This window comes from Rhipicephalus microplus, unplaced genomic scaffold, assembly GCF_043290135.1.
Source record: "Rhipicephalus microplus isolate Deutch F79 unplaced genomic scaffold, USDA_Rmic scaffold_28, whole genome shotgun sequence".
Lineage (NCBI taxonomy): Eukaryota > Metazoa > Arthropoda > Arachnida > Ixodida > Ixodidae > Rhipicephalus > Rhipicephalus microplus.
Genome location: NW_027464601.1, coordinates 1,905,638 through 1,932,819, shown reverse-complemented (window position 1 = coordinate 1,932,819; position 27,182 = coordinate 1,905,638). Strand labels below are relative to the sequence as shown.

Genomic DNA, 27,182 nt, shown 5'->3' with positions numbered 1-27,182 from the left:
GGGATTACAAATACACGGAAGAGAGAAACGAGTGTATTCGCAATATATACAGGTAGGTGTGACACCCAAGGGCTGCTAGGATCTTGCACGCCGAATCCGCTTCTTCTTCGTCGATGCGTCTATGACGGCGGAGCCATGCCCACTGCCTCGCAACAATACCTTCTTACATCCTATACTTTTCGCCGAATAATCACTTTTTTAGGCTCCGCCAGCTCTGTTTTTTCTGTTGTGGTTGAGGCTTTCATGCTTGAATGTTACTTAACGAGTTTGTTCGTTACCTAGGACCGCTTGCTTGTGTTCGGTCTATAACTACGGTACTTCGAAGTTTCACTGTGCACTCCGTGATGATACTCGTCAGATTAGCATTGACTGCATGAAGGCTAAAACCGGTTTCCCAGATAAGACGGGGTATCTGTTCCGAAGCGAGACTCTCTATTCTTATACTTTCCGTCTCAGTGATAGCTATTTGATTGGGTTCTTCCGTAACAGTTTCTGTAGTTCGTTCTTCAAGTCCAGGCAAAGTAGATGGACACTGCGTCGTACTTTGCGAAGCACCTCCACTTCCTGTACGATGACTGGGTGTGCGCGCTGCATGAAGTCTATTTCGTTTTTTTTTTCGCAATTATGGTTCCTCCACAATCACTTACGATTCACTTGTTTTTGTTAGGACGTATCCGAGATCCGTAAATTAATGCTCATGAATTATACTAATCACTCCAATTCATCGTTTCTATTACCGCTGTTACAATCTCCTATTGCCTGGTCTAGAACCTCCTTCTTTCCTTCCTTGACATTGAAGTTGCCCATCAGTAGAGTATGCTGTGTTTTTACCATATTCATAGCCGATTCCACGTTTTCATAGAAGCTTTCAAATAATACGTCATAATGGCTGAATGTGTGCGCGTAGGCCTGAATCCTTTTGGTCTTTTATCTCTTATTATTTTAATACTTCCCCCATTTTCAATATGCTATTGTATTTTTCTAAGTTACCAGCTATATTTTCATACATACGTACAACGCAATATTTCTTAATCTGACGTTCATCACTTATCTTTTAAAAATGGCGTGTCATCCTTTGGATCATCGCCTGCGCGGTCTGTGGGTGGCTCAATCTGACAAGTGCCATCGATAACTCCCACACACGATTGCACGAGGACCGTAGGGATCCTTTTACTTGTCGATATGAAGCAGATTTTGAAAGGAAGCAATAAGAAAGGGGGGTCTTAAATTTTTGCCTCGATTGAATAGCTGGCAACTCAGCTGGTATTTTATATGAGGTTTTTGGGTCAACATTCAAGCATCATAATTGCTATAATTCGCACGTGGCTGAGCTGTACTTCTGATGTCTACGCGGTCAATTTTCAGTTGAATACTGCTTCTATGGAGCGGCCCGGAATAAGACTGAAGGTCCTTACATGTGTGGAAACACTACAGGAATGTTTTTTGCATTGTCGTGAAAAGAGCAAAAATGGGGAGGACATCGCGACCTGACAAAATCAAAGAAATTGTCATTGTCTGTCTAGAATGAAGGTCTTGGTCGCCATCCACTAAACAAAATAGACTTGCGCTTCGATATGCAAAAAAGAATACACTAGATATCCAGAGGAAATTCAATATCTGAATTTTTACCTATGCCACAATCAAAATAAAATATAACTTTTATAAATTTGATGACCGACCATTTACCTTCCAGAAGGCTTTGAACGTACTTCGCCATAAGTTAACAAAGCTGCTCCTGAAATTGTGTGCCGCTGGCCATGATTGCTTTCTTAAAATAATTTATAGAAATGACGTGTTCTCTTCAGAAGTTCGGTTTAATAGAGGGGGCTATAATTGCCAATTGTAGGTGTTTTTGTAGGTTGTACGAGATTTAGCAGACATAAAACTAGAAATAAAATGTGATTTTTGAAGACGTAACTGCCGCACAGGTATCTACGTATTGCAGAAAGCAAGCCACGTACTTATATTTTCTGGGAAATGAGGTTTGAATGCAGTTGTTCAGCGTATATTAACCGAATGGCTGCAAAATCAGCAGGCATGTGTCATCAGGCGCAGCTGGCATGACGCATGATAAGACTATGTGCTGTTTGCTGTATGTTTCTATGCATGAGAGCTCGTGTGTTTGTAGTGTTTAAGCATGTGCGCGTGTGCATAAAGGTACCTTTGTTTGTATGTCTGTGCGTGTGATGACATGCTTGCGTGAACGCATGCGTTTCTGTGCCTGCATAGCGCGTACACGAGTACGCAGTAGCACAGGCATTCGAATCTTTTCCCCACGACAGCCTTTCTTCGTTCCCGCCAGCATTATATTCAAACCTGTCTCGTAATATATGCATCAACAATTTCAGCAAAGGTTATACTTTTTGACGAAAAGCTCAGTGGGTGAATTTATATCAAGCTGCATTCGGTTTGGATGCACCCTTTTAGCGTCACGAATAAAGAGTTCCTGCGAAATACGAATGCAATAGGGTGCATGCTGTCGTAATTTTGGTGCTCAACCTCCACTATTATTTGAAGTCAAAGTAAGCGCGTTTGTTTGTTTTGAACCTTCGTAATCCAGCCTGTCCCAGTACACAACGCTATTGCTCGTCAAATGAGGTAGACGTAAGCACCGCCCCTTGGTCACTTTGTATGAGAGATAATCGGCAGCGATGTGTTATGCTAGCTTTGGTGGCAGTGGTGCGTTCAAATTGGTCGAGACAAGGACCAAATTTGAATCCCGAATCATTCACTACATGCTCCCCGGCAATGTTTGGATTCACAGTACCTTAAGCAGGTAATGCAACAAGTGCACAGGAGTAGCCGCACCAAAATGGTAGCAAAGCTTTAGCACTTAACGCGCAGCTGCACAGAATATATGAACTCTTATGCTCCGTGCATCAAATGTGAACATGCTGTGTAAATAGCACGCCACGTAAATACACAAGTAACTTCTGTTGTATGTACTCGAAAGCTTAAGAACGTAAAAACGAGTGGCTGTTGCAATTTGGGCTCACTGTCACGCAAGATTTCAGTGTTCCTGTAAAGCGTATGAACTGGAACACGAGCAGGTCACCGTGCGTAAGCAATCGTCTTCACTGATTATGACCTCGTTTATCGTCGCTACAATATTGGCAGAATGTGACTTCAAATTATCTCTTTATTAATAAATAACCCTTTATTCATAAGTCATTCAAAAATGAGTTACAGAGGACACAGTTACATGTAAAGGACAGAGTAGGCAAAAAAGCAAATTAATGCCTGATAGGATGCCGTTACTCGTCCCAGTCAATGAGCCACACAGGGAACAGTAACGTACATACGTTAAAACACTATAAAACAAGCAAGTAGCCACAGTTTCACACTTTTTATAAGAGTTCATAAAACATCCTTAGCAAAACACTGACGCTTTGAGCCTGTAAGACTTATTCGTAGTAAAATTTCAGTGTAATATTTTTTGTTCAAACAATAAAACAAGAAATGCGTAAAAATATTTAGACTTCCTAAATATCAACCTGCAATTACAGCTCACTACACTAAAATGCAACAGATATTTATACACGTCAATTCTTAAGAAACAGGGGTGAATAAAAAAAGCCTATGTGTATTCTTAGGGAGAGGAAATTAATTTTTGAAGCATGATTGGATATGTGTGTATTCTCTTTTTAAACGCAATTACTATGGTGGTAATTGCGGGATGTGCACTCAACAGTTCAGCTATCATATGCTGTAGCCTTTGTGTACCGTACTTCGTTCGTATTTTTTAGCTGCAGTAACGTATGCGTCTAAAGTTCTATGTATTTTGTCTTCGAAATTATGTATCGTTACGCGCGCAAGCCAGTACTCAAGCCGTCCGGATGATTTGGGGCGCAGGGGCCTGTGGGACCAAGCTGCGCGCGACCCGTGCAGGACCAACACACACAAAACATAAAAAAAAATCGTGAGATCCCACCTACCTTGAAATCGACGGTATGCGAAGCATGCGGAGGGAAGGTGACCATGTTGCAACTTTTTTTATTGAGCGACGCGTCACGAAACAACGCGAAATAATTGTACAAATCTTGCACGCACAGAAATATATGTTGAAGAGTTGCAGATGTTTATATAACCAGTTGTTTTCACTTGCGCAACGATGCAACTGGAACCTACGTATTAGCAATACCAGAAGCTGATATGAAGCGCTATGCTTGCGAGGATGCTTTCTCTGGACACTGCTACATAATTTAACTTCAGCGCGTGACAACTAACCACACTTGACGTTAACCAGACGTCAAGGCTGTCTCAAAGGAGTACACGTGTAGTGTTTAAAAACTTTGGTAGGCTGCATTATCATCACTTTTGACGTTTCACAAAGATTATACCGTCGATTTGGAAAGTAGTTCCGAGACCTCATGTGTATAGCTCAGTTGTAAAATTCTTTATTGCCACGCATAACGCTTGGGTTCAATTACAGCTGGGACCACAACATTTATTTTTGCATTTGTCGGGTCGACGCTACCGGTTCCGGGTATTTCTTAACGCTCACGCGTTAAAACTGTCCATGTGCGTTCTAGTCATTCCTGGGTGGATACTAAGGGTCTATCACCTGGTGTCATATACGGGCCCAAGGGTATGTCCCACTGTCTGGCGGGAAGTGCTTGACGGCGTACGCGGCGGGATTCTGGAATTCATATTTTGACCAGCACGTCATATTCGTCAAACAATCCTACCTTCCATGGGAATGTTAATGCACGCCAAGTTAGAGAGTAACCACGAGAGCACTCAAACGTAAGCGGCTAGATAGATAGACAGATACGATAGAAGTCGCCAAAGTTCGCTAGTAAATGCTTCGCATTAAAAAAAAACGTAGTGAAAATAAGAAGTGTGCCCTTGGGAGTTCTCTCTTTTTCATCTGTTTGTCTGTTGTTTTCGAATTTCTTGAGCATATATATGTACGCTCCTCTAAATAAAGTTTTGTTGGAAGTAAGCGCTCCCTTCTCTCCCTTCTCTTGTCCTATGTTTCAAAACGCGCTACGTCGAATAAATTCTAGGAGATTTGTTGCAGCCGTTTTATTATTATCGGGAACAAGCTCGCCCTACCTACTTTGGCCTATTTAGAGTGTCCTTCGGACTGTGCGTTACAAAATTTGGTTTAGGTGCTGCGTATTCGGCGGCATCGGGTACTGCATAGGTGTAGCCACCGCGACGTCCGCACCTCCCAGAGATCCTCTATGCAATAGCACATCGGAACTGGTTATTCTCGGTTGCTGTTGTAGTGGTGGTTGTGACTGTGCATTGCTTGAAGGTTGGTGTCCCACCTGCCTAACTTCCTCGCGGATCACGCCGGCCAGGGACAAAAGCATTGGAGCGTTCTGGACAAGGCTCTGCTTCTGGAGCTCTTCTCGCACAACGTACGGTACCGGGAACAGCGTGGAAGCGTACTGCTTCCATGCTGTTATGAAGACTGATGTCAATAGGTGCAGGGAAGTGATGATCGCATCCCGGTTGTATATGCTCCCCAGCCCGAACCGAGCCGTTGTTGCCCGGAGCCACTTCAACCTGCCGTTCCGGTAACCCCTTGCACTGCCACCAAGCCAACGGCATCGACATCGTCAAGCCACCCAGAAAACTACAAATACAGCCTGCCTTGCACCGCGCGCCTCAGTTGGCAGTGGAACGGAGCGGCCGCCACCATGGTCTCATCCAACCACTTTTTGCTTTTTGTACAGTTGTTCGCAGTCATCAGCACGAGCTCGCCAGACTGCGTGGAACCACATGCGCCTGGCACGCCAAACGGCACGTGCCCTCCCCAGCCCGAACCGAGCCGTTGTCGCCCGGAGCCACTTCAACCTCCCGTTCCGGTAACCCCTTACGCTGCCACCAAGCCAACCGCATCGACATCGTCAAGCCACCCAGAAAACTACAAATACAGCCAGCCTTGCACCGCGCGCCTCAGTGGGCAGTGGAACGGAGCGGCCGCCACCATGGTCTCATCCAACCACTTTTTGCTTTTTGTACAGTTGTTCGCAGTCATCAGCACGAGCTCGCCAGACTGCGTGGAACCACATGCGCCTGGCACGCCAAACGGCACGTGCCCTCCCCAGCCCGAACCGAGCCGTTGTCGCCCGGAGCCACTTCAACCTCCCGTTCCGGTAACCCCTTACGCTGCCACCAAGCCAACCGCATCGACATCATCAAGCCACCCAGAAAACTACAAATACAGCCAGCCTTGCACCGCGCGCCTCAGTGGGCAGTGGAACGGAGCGGCCGCCACCATGGTCTCATCCAACCACTTTTTGCTTTTTGTACAGGTTGGTCCCTTCCAAGATTATAGCGCTAAGCGATCTAGCAACTATTGTCTGCTGCTCCTTCCATGCCCACATGTGTTGCTTGATATAGTCTTGATATATAGAGTGTTTTGTTGTTATAAAGGAACTTCTTCTTTGCGGGGATATTGAACAGAATCCTGGTCCGAATAGCGAAGTATTAGCCGCCATCAGCAAACTAACCGCACACTTGGATGAGCGTCATGACAACTTGCAGAAGACTATTAACGAAGTTAAAGAAAACCAGTTGCTACTTGATGCCAAAGTAACAGATTTAACCACCCGACTAACTGTACTTGAACAGAAGGTTCTTACCCTCGAGAGCGTTCCAGACAATGCACAGATACAAGGTCTTGTAACGGCTGCCGTGCGACACGAAAGTGTCGCTCTCAGTTCACGGCTTGATGACTTCGAGGATCGCTCTCGTAGGGAGAACCTAATTTTTTATGGGATATTGGATTCTGCCTCAGAAACCTAGGCCGAGTCGGAGCTAAAAATTCGTGACATTCTGTCTGCGTTTCTTAAACTTGAACTTTATAATGAAGCCATCTCCCGTGCACACAGGCTTGAAACATATGTACAGAACAAATGTCGACCTGTTATTGTTCACTTCAGTTCGTTCAAAACAAGAGAAAGTGTCTTTACTAAGAAATCGATGCTTCGCAGCACCCCCGTGTCAGTTAGGGAAGATTTCTGCAAGGCCACGCGCCAAGTGCAGAAAAAGCTTTTAAATTTCGCGAAAAGCACTGGGCAGCCATATTACTTGAAGTATAACAAGATACTAATCAACAAGAAAGCCTACGTTTATTGTCCGGTCACCGATCGTGTAACCGAGGCAGGACCTATTTATGATAACCCCGTCCACGTTGCTCCCGAAGTAAGCAATGCAGAATGCGCAGGGGCCAGCGCTCCTCCTTCATATCGATAGCTAGATAAGCATTTTCGAGCTCATGAATTTTCTTTTTTGCTATGTAATTCTCGAAGTGTTACTAACAAGCGTGATGCCCTATCTGCGCTAATAGATACATGTCTAGCTGATGTCGTCGTAGTAACTGAAACTTGGCTGTCCGCGGAAATTGAAAATAACGAAATATTTAACTGTTCAAAAAAGTTTAAATTCTACCGCTGTGAGCGGGGTACGAGGCGTGGGGGCGGCGTATTGATTGCCATTAGCGACGAGAGTAGCTCGTTCAGCATGCCTGTTGTTTCACCACTTGAAATTGTTGTCGCGTGTGTTCGCATTAACCACAAAGATATCGTTGTTTGTGGCTGCTACCGGCCTCCTAGCCTTACTACTGGTTTCGCAAATGAATTACACGATGTACTAAATAAAAAGCAAGTAAGGTTTCCGGCTGCACCTATGTTTCTCCTAGGTGACTTTAACTTCCCTAATGTTTCGTGGTCTCCCCCTTTCCCAATAATTTCATCAACTTCTGCTGACAGTGCTGCCTTTCTTGATGTGTGTTCAGACTTTAACCTTACCCAGCTGGTTAACGCTCCAACCCGCATTACCTCGTCCACCTCCTCAGTTCTAGACTTGGTGCTGACCACGCATCCCGACCTAATTAAATCCCTATCAGTTATTCCGGGCATAAGCGACCATCTAGCTATTCATTTTAACATGACTAAAACAACTAAAAGAAATGATAGCTCAAAAGTTTTTAGGGACTACAAAAGAGCCGACTATGTTTCAATTATTAATGAGCTTCAGCTTTTCCTAAACGATTACCTTTCGCAATTTTTGGAAAGGTCCGTGCAACAAAACTGGAATTTGTTTAAGCAGAAGGTAGCAGAACTTACCAATCGTTTTATTCCGCTCCGCAGAATCAGGCAAAGCGCAAAGTCCCCTTGGTTCACGCTTACACTAAAACGACTACTGAATAAAAAGAAACGAATTTTTCTAAGGGCAAAGCTAACTAACAACGCGGAAAGGTGGGCCGCTTATCATCACGCAGCTGACGAGTACACTCGCGCATTATCCGTTGCAAAAGAAAATTATTATCAACAAACGCTTCCCTCTCTGCTTGCAACTAACCCTCAGAAATTTTGGCAGATGATTAGGGGAAATGAAAAAAAGGCGATAGAATTAATCCATGATGATAACAGCCGTGTACCAAAAGAAGAGTGTTGTGTCATTTTAAGCTCTGTGTTTTCATCGTGCTTTGTTAAACCTACAGCGCTTTCCTTTCCTGATACCCCCACCCACAACTTTTTTGCCATGGAACCCCTTTTATTTGACTGTGTCGGCATACAAAAATGGATAGAAAACTTGAAATTAGCCAGTGCTCCAGGTGAAGACGGTATCTGTGCAAAGTTTTTGCATAATACCTCTGTTTACTCATCTGTCATTTTGTGTAAGCTTTTCACACAGTCTTTGGAATGTCATTGCCTCCCGGGCGACTGGAAAGCGGGAAAGGTGGTTCCTCTTCACAAATCAGGTGACGTTCATAACCCCCGCAATTACAGGCCCATATCGTTAACAAGTATACCGTGTAAGCTCATGGAACACATCTACTCCCACATAATCACTTTCTTAGAAAACAACTCGTTCCTTAGTGACAACCAGCATGGATTCCGGAAACAGTACTCATGCGAGACCCAACTTCTCTGCCTTACTAATGACCTTTTTCTTGCCATTGACGCTTCTTCCCTTGTTGACTGTATTTTTCTCGACTTTGCTAAAGCTTTTGACACTGTATGCCATAAACTGCTACTGCTAAAACTAAGCAAACTTAATCTTGATGCTAACATAATAAAATGGATTGAATGCTTTCTAATAGACCGCTCCCAATTTGTAACTGCGAATGAATGCAACTCTCCCCTACCACCCGTAACCTCTGGCGTCCCCCAAGGATCCGTTCTTGGCCCACTACTCTTCCTGATTTACATTAACGATTTGCCACATAACATCTCTTCTTCTATAAAACTTTTCGCCGATGACTGTGTTATTTACCGAGAAATTAAAACCCCTTCTGACCACCTTGCCCTTCAGTGTGACTTAGACAATGTTTCATTTTGGTGCGATACTTGGCTAATGAAGCTTAATGTTACTAAATGCAAAGTAATGAGAGTCTCACGTCGAACATGTAATATTTCTACTAACTATGTACTTAATAATTCTCTCCTTACTAAAGTTAGCTCTTACAAGTACCTTGGCATTACAATTTCTGACAACCTTTCCTGGCAGTCTCACATTGACATAATTAAAAACAATGCCAACCGCACACTTGGTTATTTACGCCGTAACTTCTCCCTTGCCCCGATGCAACTGAAACTTCTGCTCTATAAAACATTAGTCTGACCAAAGCTAGAATATTCATCATCTGTATGGGATCCCCACGTAAACATCCATATCAGTATCATCGAAGCAATTCAAAATCGCGCCGCTCGTTTCTATTTGTCGAACTATTCCCGTACAGCAAGCGTAACCCATATGAAGTCAACCTTAAATCTACCCAGCCTATCATTTCGCCACAAAATCTCGCGCTTGTGCCTCTTCCACAAGTTGTACCATACCATGCACTCACTGTGTAACTCGCTTGCTTTTTTTGCCGCCATCCTACATTTCATCCCGCAGCGATCACCACTTCAAAGTTGGAATTACAAGCAGCCGTACAAACCTCCATTTTAATTCATTCGTGCCCAAAACAAGCACGGACTGGAATCACCTTCCCGCTTCCATCGCATCCATCACTGACCCGACCAACTTCAAGCATACCAAAAACGCATACCCTTTTTAAACATGCTCCATTTGTTTGTACAGTTTGTTTGTTTTTTTCACCACTCCTCTCTGTAACGCCTTGTGCATTGAGAGAAAATAAATGAAATGAAATGAAATGAAATGAAATATTCTTGCTCGCTGTGGTAGCGTAGTTTTCATCTTAGCCACCTCGGAACGAAACCCAGCGAGGGTGCGCGGCGGGCTCCGAATTAGTCCGGCAAAGAGCTTTTTCTTCAAGCCTTGCGTCAGGTGTGGATATGCTCGGCGGAATAGGCGAGACATGTCTTTCACATACATGGCCATACTTTCATTATTGTGCATATTTATTGTCTGTAGCACCGTTTCAACTATCTGTTTGCAGTCTGTATTCAGGAAAGCAGCGAGCAGCTCCCGTCGAAAGTCATCTCATGATTGGAACGCAGCTTTGTGGTTTTCATAACCCGTTCGGGCGCTATCTTCCGGTCCTAAGTAAACACTTCCAAGTTTGCGCTCTTCCCCACATCCGTTAGCCTTAGCGACTCCTCAAAGCGTTCAAGCCAGTCCTCTGCGTCCACGTAGCTGTCGCCATAGAAAGGCTTTGGTAGCATTGGCTGGTTCACTAGAAGGTTAATTGGACAGACCTGAGCTGTGATGTCGGTTGCGTACTCGTTCACAGCCATTGAGGTTTGAAGGGAAGTCGACAAAGGTGAAAATTCAGGACCCTCACTACGTAGGCATTGACTGCTGCGCTGATGAACAGGCGTCAGTTCGTTGGATCTAAGTCGCAGTGGTTATAGATTGCGTTCCGTCACTCGAGAGGGGCTTGGCATCACACCCAACATTTTAACCAAGCTTGTAACGCAAAGTCTAAAAAACAGATATAATAGACCAACGTAGGTAGAGTGAACTTGCGCCCAAGAACTCGAAACTTTTAGGACCTATTGGGGGCGCGACTATGCATCTAGCATGGCAGTCATTAAGACGATCGCCCCGAAAGAGACGATGCCGGAAAATACATTTTTGGTGAAGACTGCAATTCTTCCCGCATTGGTGGCCCTTCGATATATGTTTTTTTTAGAAAGTAGGAGAGCGTTAACATACTATGTTGAGTAAATTAATGCTGGGTAGCACATTGTGAAGATAAATATGCGCAAAATTGTATCCTATAAGCAGACAATTTAAGCGCGAGAACTGCAAACGTGGAAGTTGCTGTGCTCGTGCAGAAAATGGGTGCTGCATACAATCACGGGCCTTCGTTTTTTTGTCTGCTAAGTTTAACCCTCTTGACCCCTGATAGCTTTTTGGGGCGCTAATTTGAACGGGAAGCTTAATTTTACTCCAGGTGCATATACGCTGTGAGCATCGTGGCTCGAAGTGAAATGAGTAGACATTTTTTTTCTTTCTACTTTTTCTTTAACTTGAGAAACTCAAAGTTTTGCGGTAATATTGAGACTGTTCACAACGTTGAAAAATGACTAAAAACACGTGAAACGCTTTTTGAAGCAGGTTCAAAACTTCAATCATTTCAGCACAGTGTTTAGCCACCACCGCTCAGCAGCGCCACAGTACCTGGAAGTTGTGAATAATAAAACAGCTACAACGAAACCTCCTAGCATTCCCGAGGACTCACTTCTTTTCTCCACGTTCCTTTTTTGTGTGTGTGTGTGTCCAGCCTGGGTCGCGCGCAGCTGGGTCCCGCAGGCTCGTCCGCCACAAACCATCCGGAGGCCTTAAGCATCGGCTAGCGCACGTATTTGAAGTCAAATTGCGTCAATATTATTCAATATCAAAAGTTAGTTTCTCGGCAACGATGAAGTACAGACTTCACAATAAACTCTGCATTATGTCCTGAATCCAACTCTGACTATGGGAACAACATATGTACAGTAAATATTGTAATTAGTTTACTGCGTAAGGGAAACCACTTTTGGCTTGGTGTTTGAATTAGTGCAAGAGCAATGTTATGTGCAGCATAAGTGCCACATACCTTCTTTAGGAACGGGATAGGTGTAGCTTAAGAAAACGCTACAATAACCAAACGCCGCGGCTGCGGCGAGTGAAGTTGCATCCGTGCTGTGTGTGAATTCAACGCTACCACAGCAGAACACAGAGCAGACAAAGCTCGGAGAAGCCATTCGTGCAAGAAGACAGGACCGGTTTGTTGCCTTCTCGCTCATGCCGCAATCGTCCGCTGTACTGGGACGCTCGGGCTCATGCAAGGAACCCACGACGCACATGGTGATATTTTTGCAACTAGGACTTGATATGCAATCCCACAGCCACCTCGGCTGTGACGCAAACAGTAAAGTGTGTCTGGTGTTTTCATATGAGTTCTTGATCCATAATTCACGAAAATTGCGTTATTTGTTTATTTCTGAGTGTTCACTGAGTAATTCATGTTGATCTTCCCGAACGTAAACATTTTTTTAGGTTTTAAAGCAAACATTTTCTCAGCCAAAAGTTTTGACAGCTTTACATATTATTCATTGTACAAGTTTCGATTGACGCTAATAATAATCTTTAATGTTTCCTGTCGCAAGACTTCGTTGGTATGCGAGGCCCTAATGTGATTATACGTGACCATTTTCTTACTTATAATTCCCAGGTGTTCAGCGCTCGATAAAATCAAAGTATTTGATAACGCACTGGTATACAAAACAGAGTGTACCATTATACTGTTGACGCTGCCACGTCATGATTGAAATTTAAGCCATTCAGCTTTCATGTAAATTGATATTGGTCAGCCGATTACTTTTGCGGATCTTAATCATATATATATATATATATATATATATATATATATATATATATAGCAGTAGCTTTTATACAAGATATACACAGAAACTGAATCATTTCTTCATCAATGAAGCACTGCATCTTTCCATGCTGATTGTTTTAGCACTCGCTTTTCCAAGGTGATCAGTCATTATGAGCTTTTCTCACCCATGGTGATTTCGTCACCTGCATACTCGAATACGTCTGAATTAATTGTGCACAAACTACTGATGTACACCGTGAAGAAAGCTGCCTTAATTGTGAACTTATTGTCTACAAACAATAGTTATTCGACAAAAACTACTTTCTTAAGAGCTACCTTGAATTCCTTCTGCCTGTTTGTCTTGCTCATTTATATTTATAGTTTTTGCCTATAATTAATATTCTCGTTAAAGAACGGCCTACATTACTGTAGTATAAGTTTATTATTACACGTTTTCACCGATGAACTGGCACATGGGCATCGATCAAATGTGTTTAGAAAAAGTACACTCCTGAAGGCTTTAGAATGCTCCATGCCTTACGCACCTAGTTTAATTCCTCCAATTTTATTTCACCACAAGATCTTTAACACTATGTCGTCATTTCCGATCGTTATTCTCACCGTTATTGGTAGACGTATACAGCGGACTAGTTGCAGCTCAGACCCGCATTCCACGGCCCGTCGACAGCGATTATTTACAGCACACGACTGTGGAAAAGGGCTTTATGACGTTGGACCGGCATGCTATATCTTTCATATTTATCTCTGTCACGTTTGTCACAAACTGACAGACTTGACTGAGGCAGACTTCGGCGGAGCCCATGTTAAAAAGGTGACCTTGCAATACAATTTTTGATCAAAAGTAAAAGTTTCCGCGAATTCTGTCAATGCCAGATGTGTTGCCCTTTTAAAGAAAGTAAAAAAGGCGCTGTTCAGAGCGAATAAAAAAAAGAAAAAAAAAGCGATCTACGCAGTACAAGGCCGAAAGGTACTTTCAGGCCTCTAGAAGATGACAGTCTTTTTGTGACCCCATCAATATTGCATATTAAAAACCCTACAGCCGACACGGCGCAAAGCGAAGAAAAGGCCCATTTCCACCAAAAACGTCTAGAGGAGCCTAAATAACTTGTTTAAATTAGTCATCTTTTCGCCCATAGGGCTACAATGTGTTCCTAGAATTGCCCAAGACTCGAGCGTACAGGAGGAGTCCAAAGTTCCCAGGTCACTAACCCTTATACTTCTATCGAAGTGTGGCCTGAAAAAGTTTGACCAGGAAGTACATGCGGGGACCATGCAGGCCGAAAAATATGGATGTACAAAGGTACCATTATTTTTATAAGTATACATTTTTATTTATTTATTCAGATTACTGTCCATCCCGTGATGGGATTAATACAGAAGTGGTGTCATATTGTTCATTGTAAAAAGAAGCAATACACAGACTAAAATACATGTTGCAAGCACTAGAAATTTCAAGCATATATCTGAAACATAGTGCAAAATTCGCCGTAGTGATAGGCAAAGAGTCTTTAAGAATATAAACATCAGATGAATTGCTGGGGCAAGCAAAAAACAAATACGAAACGTAATTGCACAGACAGAGTTAAAACATCAAATGAATTGCTGAAGCAAGCAAAAAAGAAATACAAGACGTAATGTACCGACAGAGTTAAAACTTGCGTTATCATCGATTCAGGAAATCACGGATAAATTAAAGTCAGCGCACTTTCACTCGCTCGATTAACAAATTTATCAACTGTAGGCTGTGTCAACACGGTGGGGTGCAGGCCATTATAAGCGCGTATGGCTCGCGGAAAAAAAGAGGGTCCAAAAACACTGTTCTTGAAGGGATACTCATCAAGTGTGTGACAATGCTTATTTCGTGTTTGGCGCTTACTGTTAACCTTAACCAAATTAGCCGGATTTATTTTCAAAGAGTTGGGTAGCACCAGATATAAAAATCTCAGACTATGAAGCTTGACGCGGCTCGCCAGGGTGGGCAGATCCGCTCTTATCAAAAGAGCAGTAGGTGAGTCGGTACGCCTCACCTACTGTATGTGCGTATAGGCATCAAGAGTGACAGGTTGTGTACTTTGGGCGTTTTGTGCGTGAGGAATAATGCAATAAACTGCCGACACGTTCATATAGGTTGCATAACAATACATGCTTTCAGCTGATTATGTTTCCAACACGTGTTCAATCGTTCATTTTTGATGCTAGTGAGCTTCACCCAGGAAAACTGTTACTTTCGCATATAAACCTGTTACCTTGATGTGACTAAGCTTAACCATCAAGAGCTGTTAGAACGGGAGCGGATTTTCTCCGCAAGTCAGTGGGTGGCAATCGCACACATTTACCCTCCAATGGACCGGCATGGTGTAGTTGGTTGGGGGTTGGGATCGAGTTGCAAGGAAATGTCAGCTAGCATTGCGACTTGAAAATGGCACTACTCATATGTAATGCATGTACCAATCCTCAAAGGAGTCTGATGCGAGATATCGAGAAACATACCCGTACCAATCTCTAGAACTGCTCAAATCTGGACGCCGATTGTGGAGTATAGAGATTTTGCTCCATGTTTCATCTTGGCAAAAAAACCTGAAAGAATCATATATATATATATATATATATATATATATATATATATATATATATATATATATATATATATATATAACACCTCAAAGATAAGGCCGAGAAAATCTTTCGCCAGTGGCAGAGCCCATATTTTATGGTTTTAGTTCCATGTTTTTTTTCGTAGATTTGTGTAATATTATGTTCCTTAGCGGCACAGAAAATGCTACTAGAATGAAGCTTTTTTTCCACCTAGCCATCGAGAATAGCGATCTACTTTTTTTCTTTTCAAAGAGCCTAATTGTCTTCAATTGAAGCTGAAAAACGTACTTTTTTACAATGGTCATACAGCTGAACTGCTTCACAATTTTTTGCCACGTTTGTTTTTGTCCCCTATATTCCTGAAGTGTGTATTGCAGCTAAAATATATTAAGCCCTCGATCATGAGTGTTCAGTAAAAGTTCATTTGGCTTCAATAGGTCGGACCTTTAGTTTGCGCTTGGATTAGCGCAAAATCACTATGCCATGCAGCGTACGCTTTCCAGTTGCTGATCTCTTCTTCAAAGAATTTGTATACCATAAAGCACAAACGTGACTTCACATGGCCGGTCAAGCATTTAACGTGCACAAACTTGCTTTGTGCAGGAGCCCACCACGCGTTCGCCGACGTATTTCTGTCACAAATGGGACGTTGTAAAATTTACAAAAACAGAATGAAAAAATGAGAGTTCCATCACCGGACGTCAGTCCTACGACCTCTCGCCACTTTCACGTGTTCACGTCATCAGCAGCAAGATTGTGCGCAAGCCGAGCGTTAAGCGTGCTCTAAATGTCGCCGCCCCACGCGACGCTCGCGCGCCTCGTGAGGGCGTAGCAGCTCGCGCGCAATTATGATCGGGCGCTTTGTAGCTCTTGCGCTTTCATCAAAAGCTGTCTTCGTAGTGGTTAAAGGAAGAACGATGGTCCATTTCGCTTACTGCCATGGCCACGTTTACGAAAACAAGGTGTTGCTCACACACGAAGTCAGAATTACGCCATGTGTTCCCACTCATCCTATGTAAGCTCGTTATTGCGATTTTTCCCATGACATTACAAATTGTTGCAGCAGCACACATTTCTTCGACCTTGTGACGACACACTGCACGTTAAATGCTTGACCGGCCTTGTGAAGTCACGTTTGTGCTTCATGGTATACAGATTCTTTGACGGAGAGATCAGCAACTGAAAAGCGTACGCTGCATGGCATAGTAGTTTTGCGCCACGCACTGCGGATCGAGAGGTCGTAGGTGTGACGCCTCACGACGGAACTTAAAAAAAAAGAGTCAAAGCAGAAAACAACACTGGAATAAATTTACCCAGTAAGTATAGTGCGAGTAAGTATATTTTACTTCTAAAAAAGTTGCAGTCAAACTGGAGCACTGCGAGATCGTAATATGAACTCAAAAGGGCAGTTTCTAAAGAAAAAATATAAGTCGAATTCTCATTTGTATCAAACAGATTCTTATTCAATAAAACAGCGTTGATTCAACAATGGTCCTCAAAGCAACCAAGATGATGTCATCGAATCTGCTTCATTTGTGTCCTGTAATTGCTTTGATTACGTGTTCTCGGTGCACGACAAATTTTTCTTTGATGAGTTCACACTTACTGAAGCATAGCGTTGTAGGGCTAAACTCGAATATGCAGAGTAACAGCCGACACAGATGCTCAACTCGCAAACCTTGTCGTCTCTTTCTTAGTCCTTTTTCTTTATTGCATTGTTTTTACATACCAAGCTTGAATCCCGAAACAGCCCCACTTTCTTTTCTAGTGCTCTCGGTGTTTCTTTTCCACTTTAGCACTACAGTTTCATGTCCTTTTTTCACCTAAGCATGATATGTTTGAAAAAAAGGACATATGCAAATGTAAGTAAATAATACAAATCATTTCCTTAAACAGAAGCGATCTGAGACGGCATGGCTTACTGGGAAATGTGCTACGCGTATGAACAACGAGAAGAGGGGTTACATCTGTGGAGGTAGGCTTGTATATTTTTGCCTGCGTCAATTTTTATTTGTGTTAATTAGCCCACCAACAGAAGAAGTGAAACAGGAGTAATATCGGAAATGCTCATGAACGTATGAGCAAGCTGCCTAAAAGAGGTTGGCCTGTAGACGCTTCGCGCGCTTCCATATCTTTTTTTTCCTCCATGCGTGGCACAACACAGGTAAAGAAGAACAACAGGTGCAGCACTCTTGGAAGCCTTCAATGCATGCCTCTTGCGAGAATAATCACATCATCAACCAAACGTTCGCTAGCCAAGAACAAGTAAACGCTACCAACCATCAAGAATTGTACACCTTTTCCCAGAAAGAACCACTCGTTCATTGTGTCTAGCCATCGCCACTACGCCGACGCGACGAAAGACGGTATGACTGAAGCGCAAGGATGATTTTAGTTATAGTATAATATTATTATACTGTAGATTTGAATCGTTTTAGACCTATTTTTGGAGCTAATTCAAGGGCAAACTAAAGGTCCAACCTATTAAAGCCAAATGAACTTTTACTCAACACTGATGATCGAGGGCTTAATGTTTTAGCTCAATACACACTTGAGGAATATAGGGGACAAAAACAAAAGTGTCAAAAAATTGTGAAGCAGTTCAGCTGTATGACCATTATCCAAAAGTACGTTTTTCAGCTTCACTTGAAGGCAGTTAGGCTCTTTGAAAAGAAAAAAAAAGTAGAACGCCATTCTCGACGACTAGGTGAAAGAAAGCTTCATTCTAGTAGCAATTTCTGCGCCGCTGAGCAACATAATATTACACAAATCTACAAAAAAAAAACGTAGCACTAAAACCATCAAGTGTGGACTCTGCCACTGGCGAAAGGTTTTCTCGGCCTTGTGTTTGAGAATTATTGATTATTTCAGGTTTTCTTGCCAAGATGAAACGCAGCCCACGAGCAACTGAGTTTATCAAAATCCAACGCGGACACCTACGGAAGAAGGTTCGACATTGCATCTGCAAAGAGCAACACAGATAAGCAGATTAGCAGCAATTATTGTCAGTGCTTGTCTTTTTCGCTAAGCTCTGCATTTTACATTACTTAGAGGCTACAAATAATGCAGAAAGACAATTTACCTTCACCGACCAGGTATCATTTTTTTCGTTACTAAAATCACTAACAGTATGCTCCAATTCCAATATGTATCACCTATCTTACCGAGCAGAACTACAAGTAAAGCAAAAATTGGCAGCAGTGTGCGTGATGTTCAGTGAAGAAAAAAACGCCAGGCCTGTGCGGAAGACGCAGCGCAGTCACAGCGGAAGCTCGAAGAGCAGCCTTTCAGAGCCTTTGAAAACACCCATTGGGTAACTACTGCAAGAACACTTGCTTGATACCCACTAGGGCATTATTACCAATTGTTTTGGAGGTAGGCCTGCATTCATTATGCTATTTTTCATCAATCTTCTGAGAAGCGTGGTATCTGTTAAACACTTGCAAGGAATTTTCTGCCAATTGTTCAAGCAGTGGCTGACGACAATGAGGAATTATGGCTGAAGTGGGTATGCGTCATTATTAAGAGGGGGTGGGGGAGACAAAAACAACCATTTATGATGGGTGTGAGCATTGGACGGCCCACTCGTTATGCTATTCGTATTGTGCGACGACTGGTTGTTCTTTCACTGTTTTACACCGCTTCATAAGTCGTGTGAAAGCGATTGCTTTCCCGACATCAAGCCTGCCTATAAGCAAGTTGGCCAACCAGTCACAAGCACCATCATAGCTCAGTGGTAGAATACTGGGCACAACCAGCGGACCCTGGTTCGAGCCCCACTGTGTCATTGATGCTAGGTCTTTTTTGTTTCGCGTGATGTGGTTACGAACATCGGCCGCGGCGCCGGAGAACTCCACGTGACCCCAGTTCCGATCTCCTAACAGCTTTCGCTGTGAAAAGCGGGGCAAATATGGTGCAACATAGGGCAAGACAGCAATGAAAGTGAAGCACATAGGTGTGCGCAAGGCTCTCGTTGAGGTTGGGCGAAAGTTCATCACATCACCCACCCACCTACCTACCTACCTACCTACCTACCTACCTACCTACCTACCCACCTAGTCGAAAAAAAATAAAAAACAATTTGCGCCCTTCCCCTTATAAGGTGACTAGGTGGACACCGCTCCCTAGTCAATGATGGTGTAACTCAGGCGCGCGCAGCTAAGCAGCAAGGACGATGGTCGGGCAGTCAACGAACAGCGTTTATTGTCCGCAGCGTGGTTATATACATTGGCATTAGGAGAGGGTGAAGGGAGGGGGGAAAAGGAGAATGAAGGCGCACAGGGCCCAAACGAAATGGTGCGCGCGCAGCTGGTTTTGCTGGCGTTACAAACGAAACAAATACAACATTTCTTTCCTCTTAAAAGTGGAACCCTTGTACCGGGTTCCTAACTATAGTCGATCGCCTTGGTGTTGGCTGGTGCGGGACCACCTCAGGCGAGGGTTCGTCCGTAGCGACTGGAGGTTCCGTAGCAGCTGGTGGGGAAAACTCACTCCGACCATCCGCGGCCAGTCGCTCTGGACTTCGCTCTTGCTCATTCCGCCTGGACGTGCGTTGCAACGCAGGACACGGGACAGGAGTAGTCACGCTGGCAGGTTCAGCTTCAGCGTCCGCGCCTTCAGTCGTCCCTGCAGTTGCAGACTCCGGCGTCGATTCGCGGCGGCGGCGGGCTTGGTCGATATGACGCTGCACTAACCCTCTTGGTGTGTCCACTGCTCTAATTCTCGCCCCCGACGCAGCTTCTACGCGTCCAGGCGTCCATCTTTTACCGGCACCGTAGTTGCGCACGTAAACGCTGCTTCCTGGCGAGATGGTCCAATCGTCCGCACCCGGCGACCAGTTCTCATCCCTGGGCGGCAGGCAGGTGTCAAGACGGGACCGCAGCTGGTAACCGAGAAGCATCTCCGAGGGTGACTTTCCTTTTTTTTGCGGGGTCCTCCTGTAATGGAATAGCAGGCGCATGATGTTATCTTCTAGTGAGCCATCTTGCATTTTCCGCAAGCCATCTTTAAGGGTTCGCACTGCTCTTTCCGCTGCTCCATTCGACTGAGGATGGAAAGGCGCGGTACGCAAGTGCACAATATTGTTACTTGCTATAAACGTGGCGAACTCCTGGCTCGTAAATTGCGTGCCATTATCGAACACGATTGTGCGTGGCACTCCGAACCGACAAAACAGACTTCGTAAGCAGCGAATAGTACCCACTGTGTTGTGGATTTGGGACCACTTTTCGGTCGTTTTCGGCCAACTCACCGGTGGTGCTGCCGCAGGCATGGGCAGGTTTTCTACACAGCTTACACACTGCGCCGACAATACCCAAATGTCCCTGTCCATCTTCGGCCACCAAAACAGTGACCGTGCCACCGCTTTCATTGACGAGGAGCCTTGGTGTGTTTCATGTAGCAGCTGCAACATCCTTTCCTGCGCCTTCCGTGGTATGACGACTCTGTTGCCCCAATAGATTAGCCGGTGAGCCATCGACAGCTTCATTTTGCGATCAAAAAAAGGCAGCAAGTCGGGCGCCATTCCACTTGTTGTTCGAGGCCAGTCATGCAAGATGTATTCCGCCACACGGGCTAACAACGAGTCCTTGGCAGTGAGCTCCTGCAACTCGTGCGTCGTCACTGTACCTTCGTCCAGGGCCTCCAACGACAGGACGTACTCGGGAGGCTCCCCTTCGGCTACTGGTTCCGCTGCCGCCGGGGCTGGTAGTCTGCTTAGGGCATCTGCTGTCAGTAGTTGTTTCCCCGGAACGTACTGTAGCTTGTACTGGTAGCCAGCCTCCTAGGAACAGTGCCCACCGTTGAATGCGCGCGGCGGTCATCGGCGGCGTTTGGCGGTCAGTCTTGAGCAGTCCCAGCAGTGGCTGATGGTCGGTTACCAGGGTAAATTGCCGACCTAGGAGGTATTCACGAAAACGAGAAACGCCAAAAATCAGTGCCAAGGCTTCTCGCTCCAGCTGAGAGTAATTTCGCTCCGCTTTTGTTAACGTAATGGAGCAAAAACCGATTGGTCTGTGCTCATTTCCCGCCGAGTGAAACAAAACAGCACCCACGCCATACGGGGAAGCATCACATTCTAGCATCAGTTTCCTGTTGGGATCAAAATGAACGAGAAGCTGCGCATTCTTCATCATTTCTTTCGCTTTCTCGAACGAATGGTGGGCATGGTGGAAACCACCACCCACCATTATAGTGGATTAATGTAGTGGGTGAATGGTGGGAAACACCCACCATGGCGCATGGTGGGTATGGTGGGTGCTGCAGTGCCGGCAACACTTGAGCGCGAAATGACGTCAGAATCACCGTGACGAGCTGCCACAAAAAATAAAAAAGAATTCTATAAAAACGGTATAAAAAACGCCCGTCCCGTAAAAAAAAAAACAAGGCGCCACGGAGGATCGAACGTGCAACCTGCGGATTCCCATTCGAAGACGCTAACCACTGCGCCACACCAACACGACGGTGACTGCATGTTAAATACTTAGTTAGCATACAAACTTAAGGTTCAACTTAAGTTATGTTTGTCGTGTACACAACATAGACAAGATTTACACCTGCTACTAAAAATTGCACATTTATTAAACACAAGCAACTGCGGCCTGTAACGATTGTCACTATGTTAATGGCACTAGTGCTATTTTTTTTACAATTCACAACTTCAAGGAAAAAAAAACAAGTGGACTGGGGAGCAGCAACAGTTTACCGGCGGGGTCTGCCAAGTTTAATATCCGTTTCGCGCTCGTTCTAAAGGGCGACATCTGCTCACGCTTTATGACGCTTCTAGGCTCATTTCATAGATACGCCCGCCTAATTTATTTGATTGAGTATTGGAATGCTTTTCGCATAATCTAGAGGGCGGTCGCGCCAGTGAAATGCTGTAGCTCTTTCGCTAAAGCAACAACTACATAACGGCTTGGCCAAAACGAATGCAGTGTGCCGGAAACATTACGCTATCATGATGGTTCACCAAGCACACGAATAGCCACGTCCGAGTTCTCGTACAAAAGCTAGAGAAGTGCCGGCGAGTGCGACCGGCGGCTGTCGGTGAGAGGACACTTAATTACGTTCTCTGGGAGTGCTTTAATCGCGTCGCATCGATGTTTGTTGCTTCTTGAGCGGACACCATACACAATGAAAAATGCTTCATGTAGGTTAATTGATGCCATATGGCTGCACTGTATTGTCATACTTAATCGTCGTAATCGTGTATTCTGAAACCCGGAAGAACGGATAACACAATTGTACAGGCTCGGTCAGTAGGCCTAACCTTTGGTGTAAATCATGGTGGTAGAACATGTAGTGTACAGATCCCAGCTTGGTACACTATATAAATTGCCTGCCATTATAAGCCCACCCATCATCTGCTTACTGCTTCCCAGCATTATCGCGATGGTGGTCAGAGCTTCTCAGCTTGGTACACCATGTGGCCCACCATAACAAGCAGCACCCATCATCTGCTTAGTGCTTCCCAGCATTATCGCAATGGTGGGAAGAGTTTCTCTGCTTGGTACACCATGTAGCCCACCATGATAAGCACCACCCACCATATGCTTAGGGCTTCCCAGCATTATCGCAATGGTGGGCAGAGTGTCCCATTATTGCCACTATCTAGCCTCTGCTTTCCACCATCATTTCCACTTTACCCATCATCTGTACACCATACTACCCAGTATGTCCCGGCATAACCACCATATTTTCCACTACGTCCCACCATAGCCATCATAATTTCCACCATGCCCACTAATATTTCCACCATGCCCACTATTATTTCCACTACGCCCACCATGTTTTCCAGTATCCACCATGGCAATTTTTCCAATAGGGTGACTGCTGCGGTTTTCGCCATTCCCAACAGGCTCGTTTTTCCATGAGCTGATACAAGGGGCTGAGCACAGTCGACATGTTGGGCAGGAAACGTGCGTAGAACGTGAGCATGCCAAGGAACGAGCGCAATTCGCTAACGGTACGCGGGCGCGGGGCTTGCATGATAGCGTCTACGTTCTTTTCAATGGGGTGGAGGCCTTGCCGATCTATACGATGGCCAAGGTAAGTCACAGAAGGTTGCCGAAGCTTGCATTTGTGAATCCTAAGTTTAACGCCGTGCTCTCGGAACCGCTCCAACACTCTCTTAAGCTGCTCTGTGTTATAACTCTTGCCTTCTGACACTAGCACGTCGTCAAGGTAGGCTTGAACACCCGACAGCCCGCCGAGTACTGCATCCATCTTTCTTTGAAAAATGGCTGGTGCGGAAGCTATTCCAAACGGAAGTCTGTTATACCGGAAAAGCCCTCGGTGCGTGTTAACGACGCACAGCCCGCTGGACGCTTCGTCAAGGGGCACTTGATTGTATGCATCTTTTAAATCCAAGATGCTGAAATATTCGCCTCCGTTTAAGCTTGCGAACATGTCCTCTATCACCGGAAGAGGGTAATGCTCCACCTCACATGCCGGGTTAAAGGTAGCCTTAAAGTCACCGCATATCCTTACGCTCCCATCCTTCTTCAAAACGACCACAATGGGTGTAGCCCATTCTGCATGTTGCACGGGCGATAGAAGACCAAGTGACACCAGCCGATCAATTTCACGAGAGACCTTATCGCGGAGGGCGTAAGGAAGAGATCTGGGCTTACAGAATTTCGGTGTCGCTGTCTCCTTGAGTTCTAGGCTGGCTGGTGGACCCTTGATTAGTCCAAGGTCTGTTGAGAAAACATCCTCGAACTCGCCGAGCAGTCGGTTCAGCATAGGATCGCTGGGCTCGGCGCTTGCTGTAGGGTGCGGCTCAGTCAGGTCTCCAATGGGAACGCCCGTCTTGCTAAGCAAAGCAATGAGGTCGTGGCCACATAGGCTGGGTCCTGCACAATCAAGCACGATGAGCGGGCAAGGCACAGATACACTTTATACTTCACTGGGAGTTCGAGTTCCCCCAACACCGGAAGCTGTCCCGCGTAACATGACAGCTTGATTGTAAGCGCGGCCACTGTGCGTGGTGTCGATCGTACACTTGGCGCGATACGACGCACACCGGGGAACCCGTATACACTTCCATGGCAAGGTCTACGTTGCCCCATCGAAACGTGCGGCGTATGGGTGGTTACAAACCGTTTTTTCTTCCCGAAATCAACGTCCAAACGTGTGCGCTATCCAGGTCGTCGTTGCTAGACGCGCTTTCAACTGTCAGTGCCTTTACACTCGCTGCATGCCTTCCCACCTTTGGATCAGTTGGAGCACTGTAGCATTTCTTTGCCAAATGACCGCGCCGCCCACAGTGATAGCAGCGTGCGTTAACCCAGCGGCAGACGTTATCGTCGTGCTTCGTGCTTCCACATCGGCTGCAGTCATGCGACACGCCTAGCGTGCGATTACCTCGAGAGGGCGAGCGATGATGGGCTCGCATTTTTAGCACAGTCGGCGGCTCTGCACTCATATCTTTTACATCGCTGTCGGTTGCCTCTGCTGCAATGGACATTGATTCAGCCTTCTCGAGGGTTAAATCTTTATGTGCCAGTAACTGCTTGCGCAAGTTAGTTGAGCGTACGCCGCAAACAATCCTATCCCTCAACATCCGGTTCAGCGCACTTCCGAAGTTGCAATTGTCTGCTATGCGCCGTATTTCGACTAGGAATGCGTGCACCGACTCCCCTTCTTGTTGGCAACGGGTGATAAACTTGTAGCTTTCTGCAATCTCGTGACGCTTGGGATCGTAGTAGTAATTTATAGCTGCGACCGCTTCGGCGTAAGTAAGGGAATTCGGCGTCCGAGGTGCAATTAGCCCCGCTAGCACTTGCACAGTCTGCGTGCTGAGTGCTGCCACCAGAAGTGCTCTCTGCCTTTTGGAGTCAGTAATGGCATTTGCTTCAAAATACGCTTCAGCCCAAACAAGGTATGGTTTCCACTTATCTCTTGTGTCGTCGAACACTGGGAGCTGGAGGCTGGTCATTGTCGCCGGTGCTTGTTGCGGCAGGCCGTCGGCTCCAACTTTCACGGCAGCATGGGTGGATCCCATCCTCGTCGCCACTGTCGTAACTCAGGCGCGCGCAGCTAAGCAGCAAGGACAATGGTCGGGCAGTGAACGAACAGCGTTTATTGTCCGCAGCGTGGTTATATACATTGGATTAAGGAGAGGGTGAAGGGAGAGGGAAAAGAAGAATGAAGGCGCACAGGGCCCAAACGAAATGGTGCGCGCGCAGCTGGTTTTGCTGGCGTTGCAAACGAAACAAATACAACAGATGGCCGGATGGATCAATGGATGTATATGGCTGTACCCTTTAGATCGAAACGGTGGCAAGCGCCACCAAGCCGTAATACTTAATGAACCAAAAAGTAGATTTATTTTTTTCCCTTAAATAGTGAGGCTGAGTATTTGTACTTTGCAGTGAAGGGTTTAATTTTCACTCGTGCCTTGACTTTAGCCACCAATCAAATAACCACCTTCTAGTTAATTCTACCCGCCTAAAGTCTATTTTGCCCTCCCTGTCCCTAAACCCCGTGCTTTGAAGAACTCTGCGCCATCATCCTGAACTATAGGCTGAAGCCCTTTACAGAACATTATCAAGTGTTCGGCAGTTTCGTCTTCCTCTCCACACGCACTGCATACTGTGTCTACCCCTTCGTATTTGGCCCGACATGTCTTGGTTCGCAATACTCCCGTCCTGGCCTCAAACATTAGAGAACTACCCCGAGTATTATCATATATCCTTTCCTTGGCAATTTCCTGCTTAAACCTTCGATAGATATCTAGTGCAGACTTCTTAATCATGCCGATTCTCCACATATCGGTCTCAGCTTCCTTCACCCTCTTCTTAATCGATAATTATTTTTGGTTTGGACCACTGCTGTTTTCCAAGTATTTACCAGTCAATTTTCTGATTTGCTTCCGCCATTTTGTATCGACATTCTTCATGTACAAGTAGCTCAATACCTTCCTAACCCAACGTTCCTCCGCGATTTCTCTCAATCGCTTGTCAAACTTTATCTTACTGCTAGCTTCCCTGCCCTCAAATGATATCTATCCCATATCTCCTTGTACTCTCTGATTTGGTGTATTCCATGAGCTCCTAAAGCAAGCCTACCTATTCCACGTTGCTTAATTTCTAATCTTCCTTGAACATCTGATCTCATGCACAAGACCACATTGCCGAACATCAGACCAGGAACCATGACCCCTTTCCATATTCCTCTCACAACATCATACCTATTGTTTTTCACAGTGCCCTGTTTTTTATTACCACGGCATTCGTGTTACCTTTAGTCGACACGTATATTTCGTGTTCCCTTAGGTACTCGGCCTTATTGCTTATCCATACGCCCAGATATTTGTATTTATCTGTTATCTCTAGCGTGACCTTCTGTATTCTAAGCTCACTACCTTCATTGTCATTAAAAATCATGACTGCTGATTTTTCCTTACTGAATATAAATCTAACCTATCTCCCTTATTATCGCAGATGTCCACCAATTTCTGCAAGTTTTCCTTGTCGGACATCAGCATTATATCATCTGCGTACATCAATGATGGTAGTGCCTGTTGAATGAGTTTCCTTTGTTTGACGAATTAGAGGTTGAAGCCCAGTCCGCTTCCCTCTAATTTGGCCTCTAATTCTTGTAGGCACATCATGAATAATAAGGGTGACAGGGGACACCCCTGCCTAAGCCCCTGTTTTACCTCTGGAGGCTTAAATACCTGTTTTCCCATTTCATAATTACCTTGTTACCTTTATAGATATCCTTTAAAAATTAGTTACTACATCTTCCACGTCTAGTTTGTCCAGTATTCCCCACACTTCCTCTTGAACCACGCTATCGTACGCTCCCTTGATATTCGAAA

General features: G+C 45.1%; 1 protein-coding gene across 4 annotated transcripts in view; it reads right to left on the bottom strand.

The window, feature by feature from the left end:
* LOC119169226 (monocarboxylate transporter 13) overlaps positions 1 to 26,925 on the bottom strand; it is a 139,867-nt gene extending 112,942 nt beyond the window's left edge. Inside the window, exons 1-4 of one of the 4 annotated variants that reach the window (XR_012889115.1) lie at positions 24,458 to 26,925; positions 23,989 to 24,210; positions 20,610 to 21,254; positions 19,537 to 20,295 (exon numbers count right to left, since the gene is read on the bottom strand). Coding sequence is in view for 1 of the 4 variants with exons in the window: in XM_075884305.1 (XP_075740420.1) it covers positions 20,905 to 21,254; positions 23,989 to 24,210; positions 24,458 to 25,361 (1,476 nt within the window). In the remaining 3 variants the exon portion in view is untranslated. Of the gene's footprint in view, positions 1 to 19,536; positions 21,255 to 23,988 lie in introns of those variants that run through there. The other 3 variants (XM_075884305.1, XM_075884307.1, XM_075884306.1) reach the window with 3 other exon arrangements.
* Positions 26,926 to 27,182: the final 257 nt, after the last annotated feature.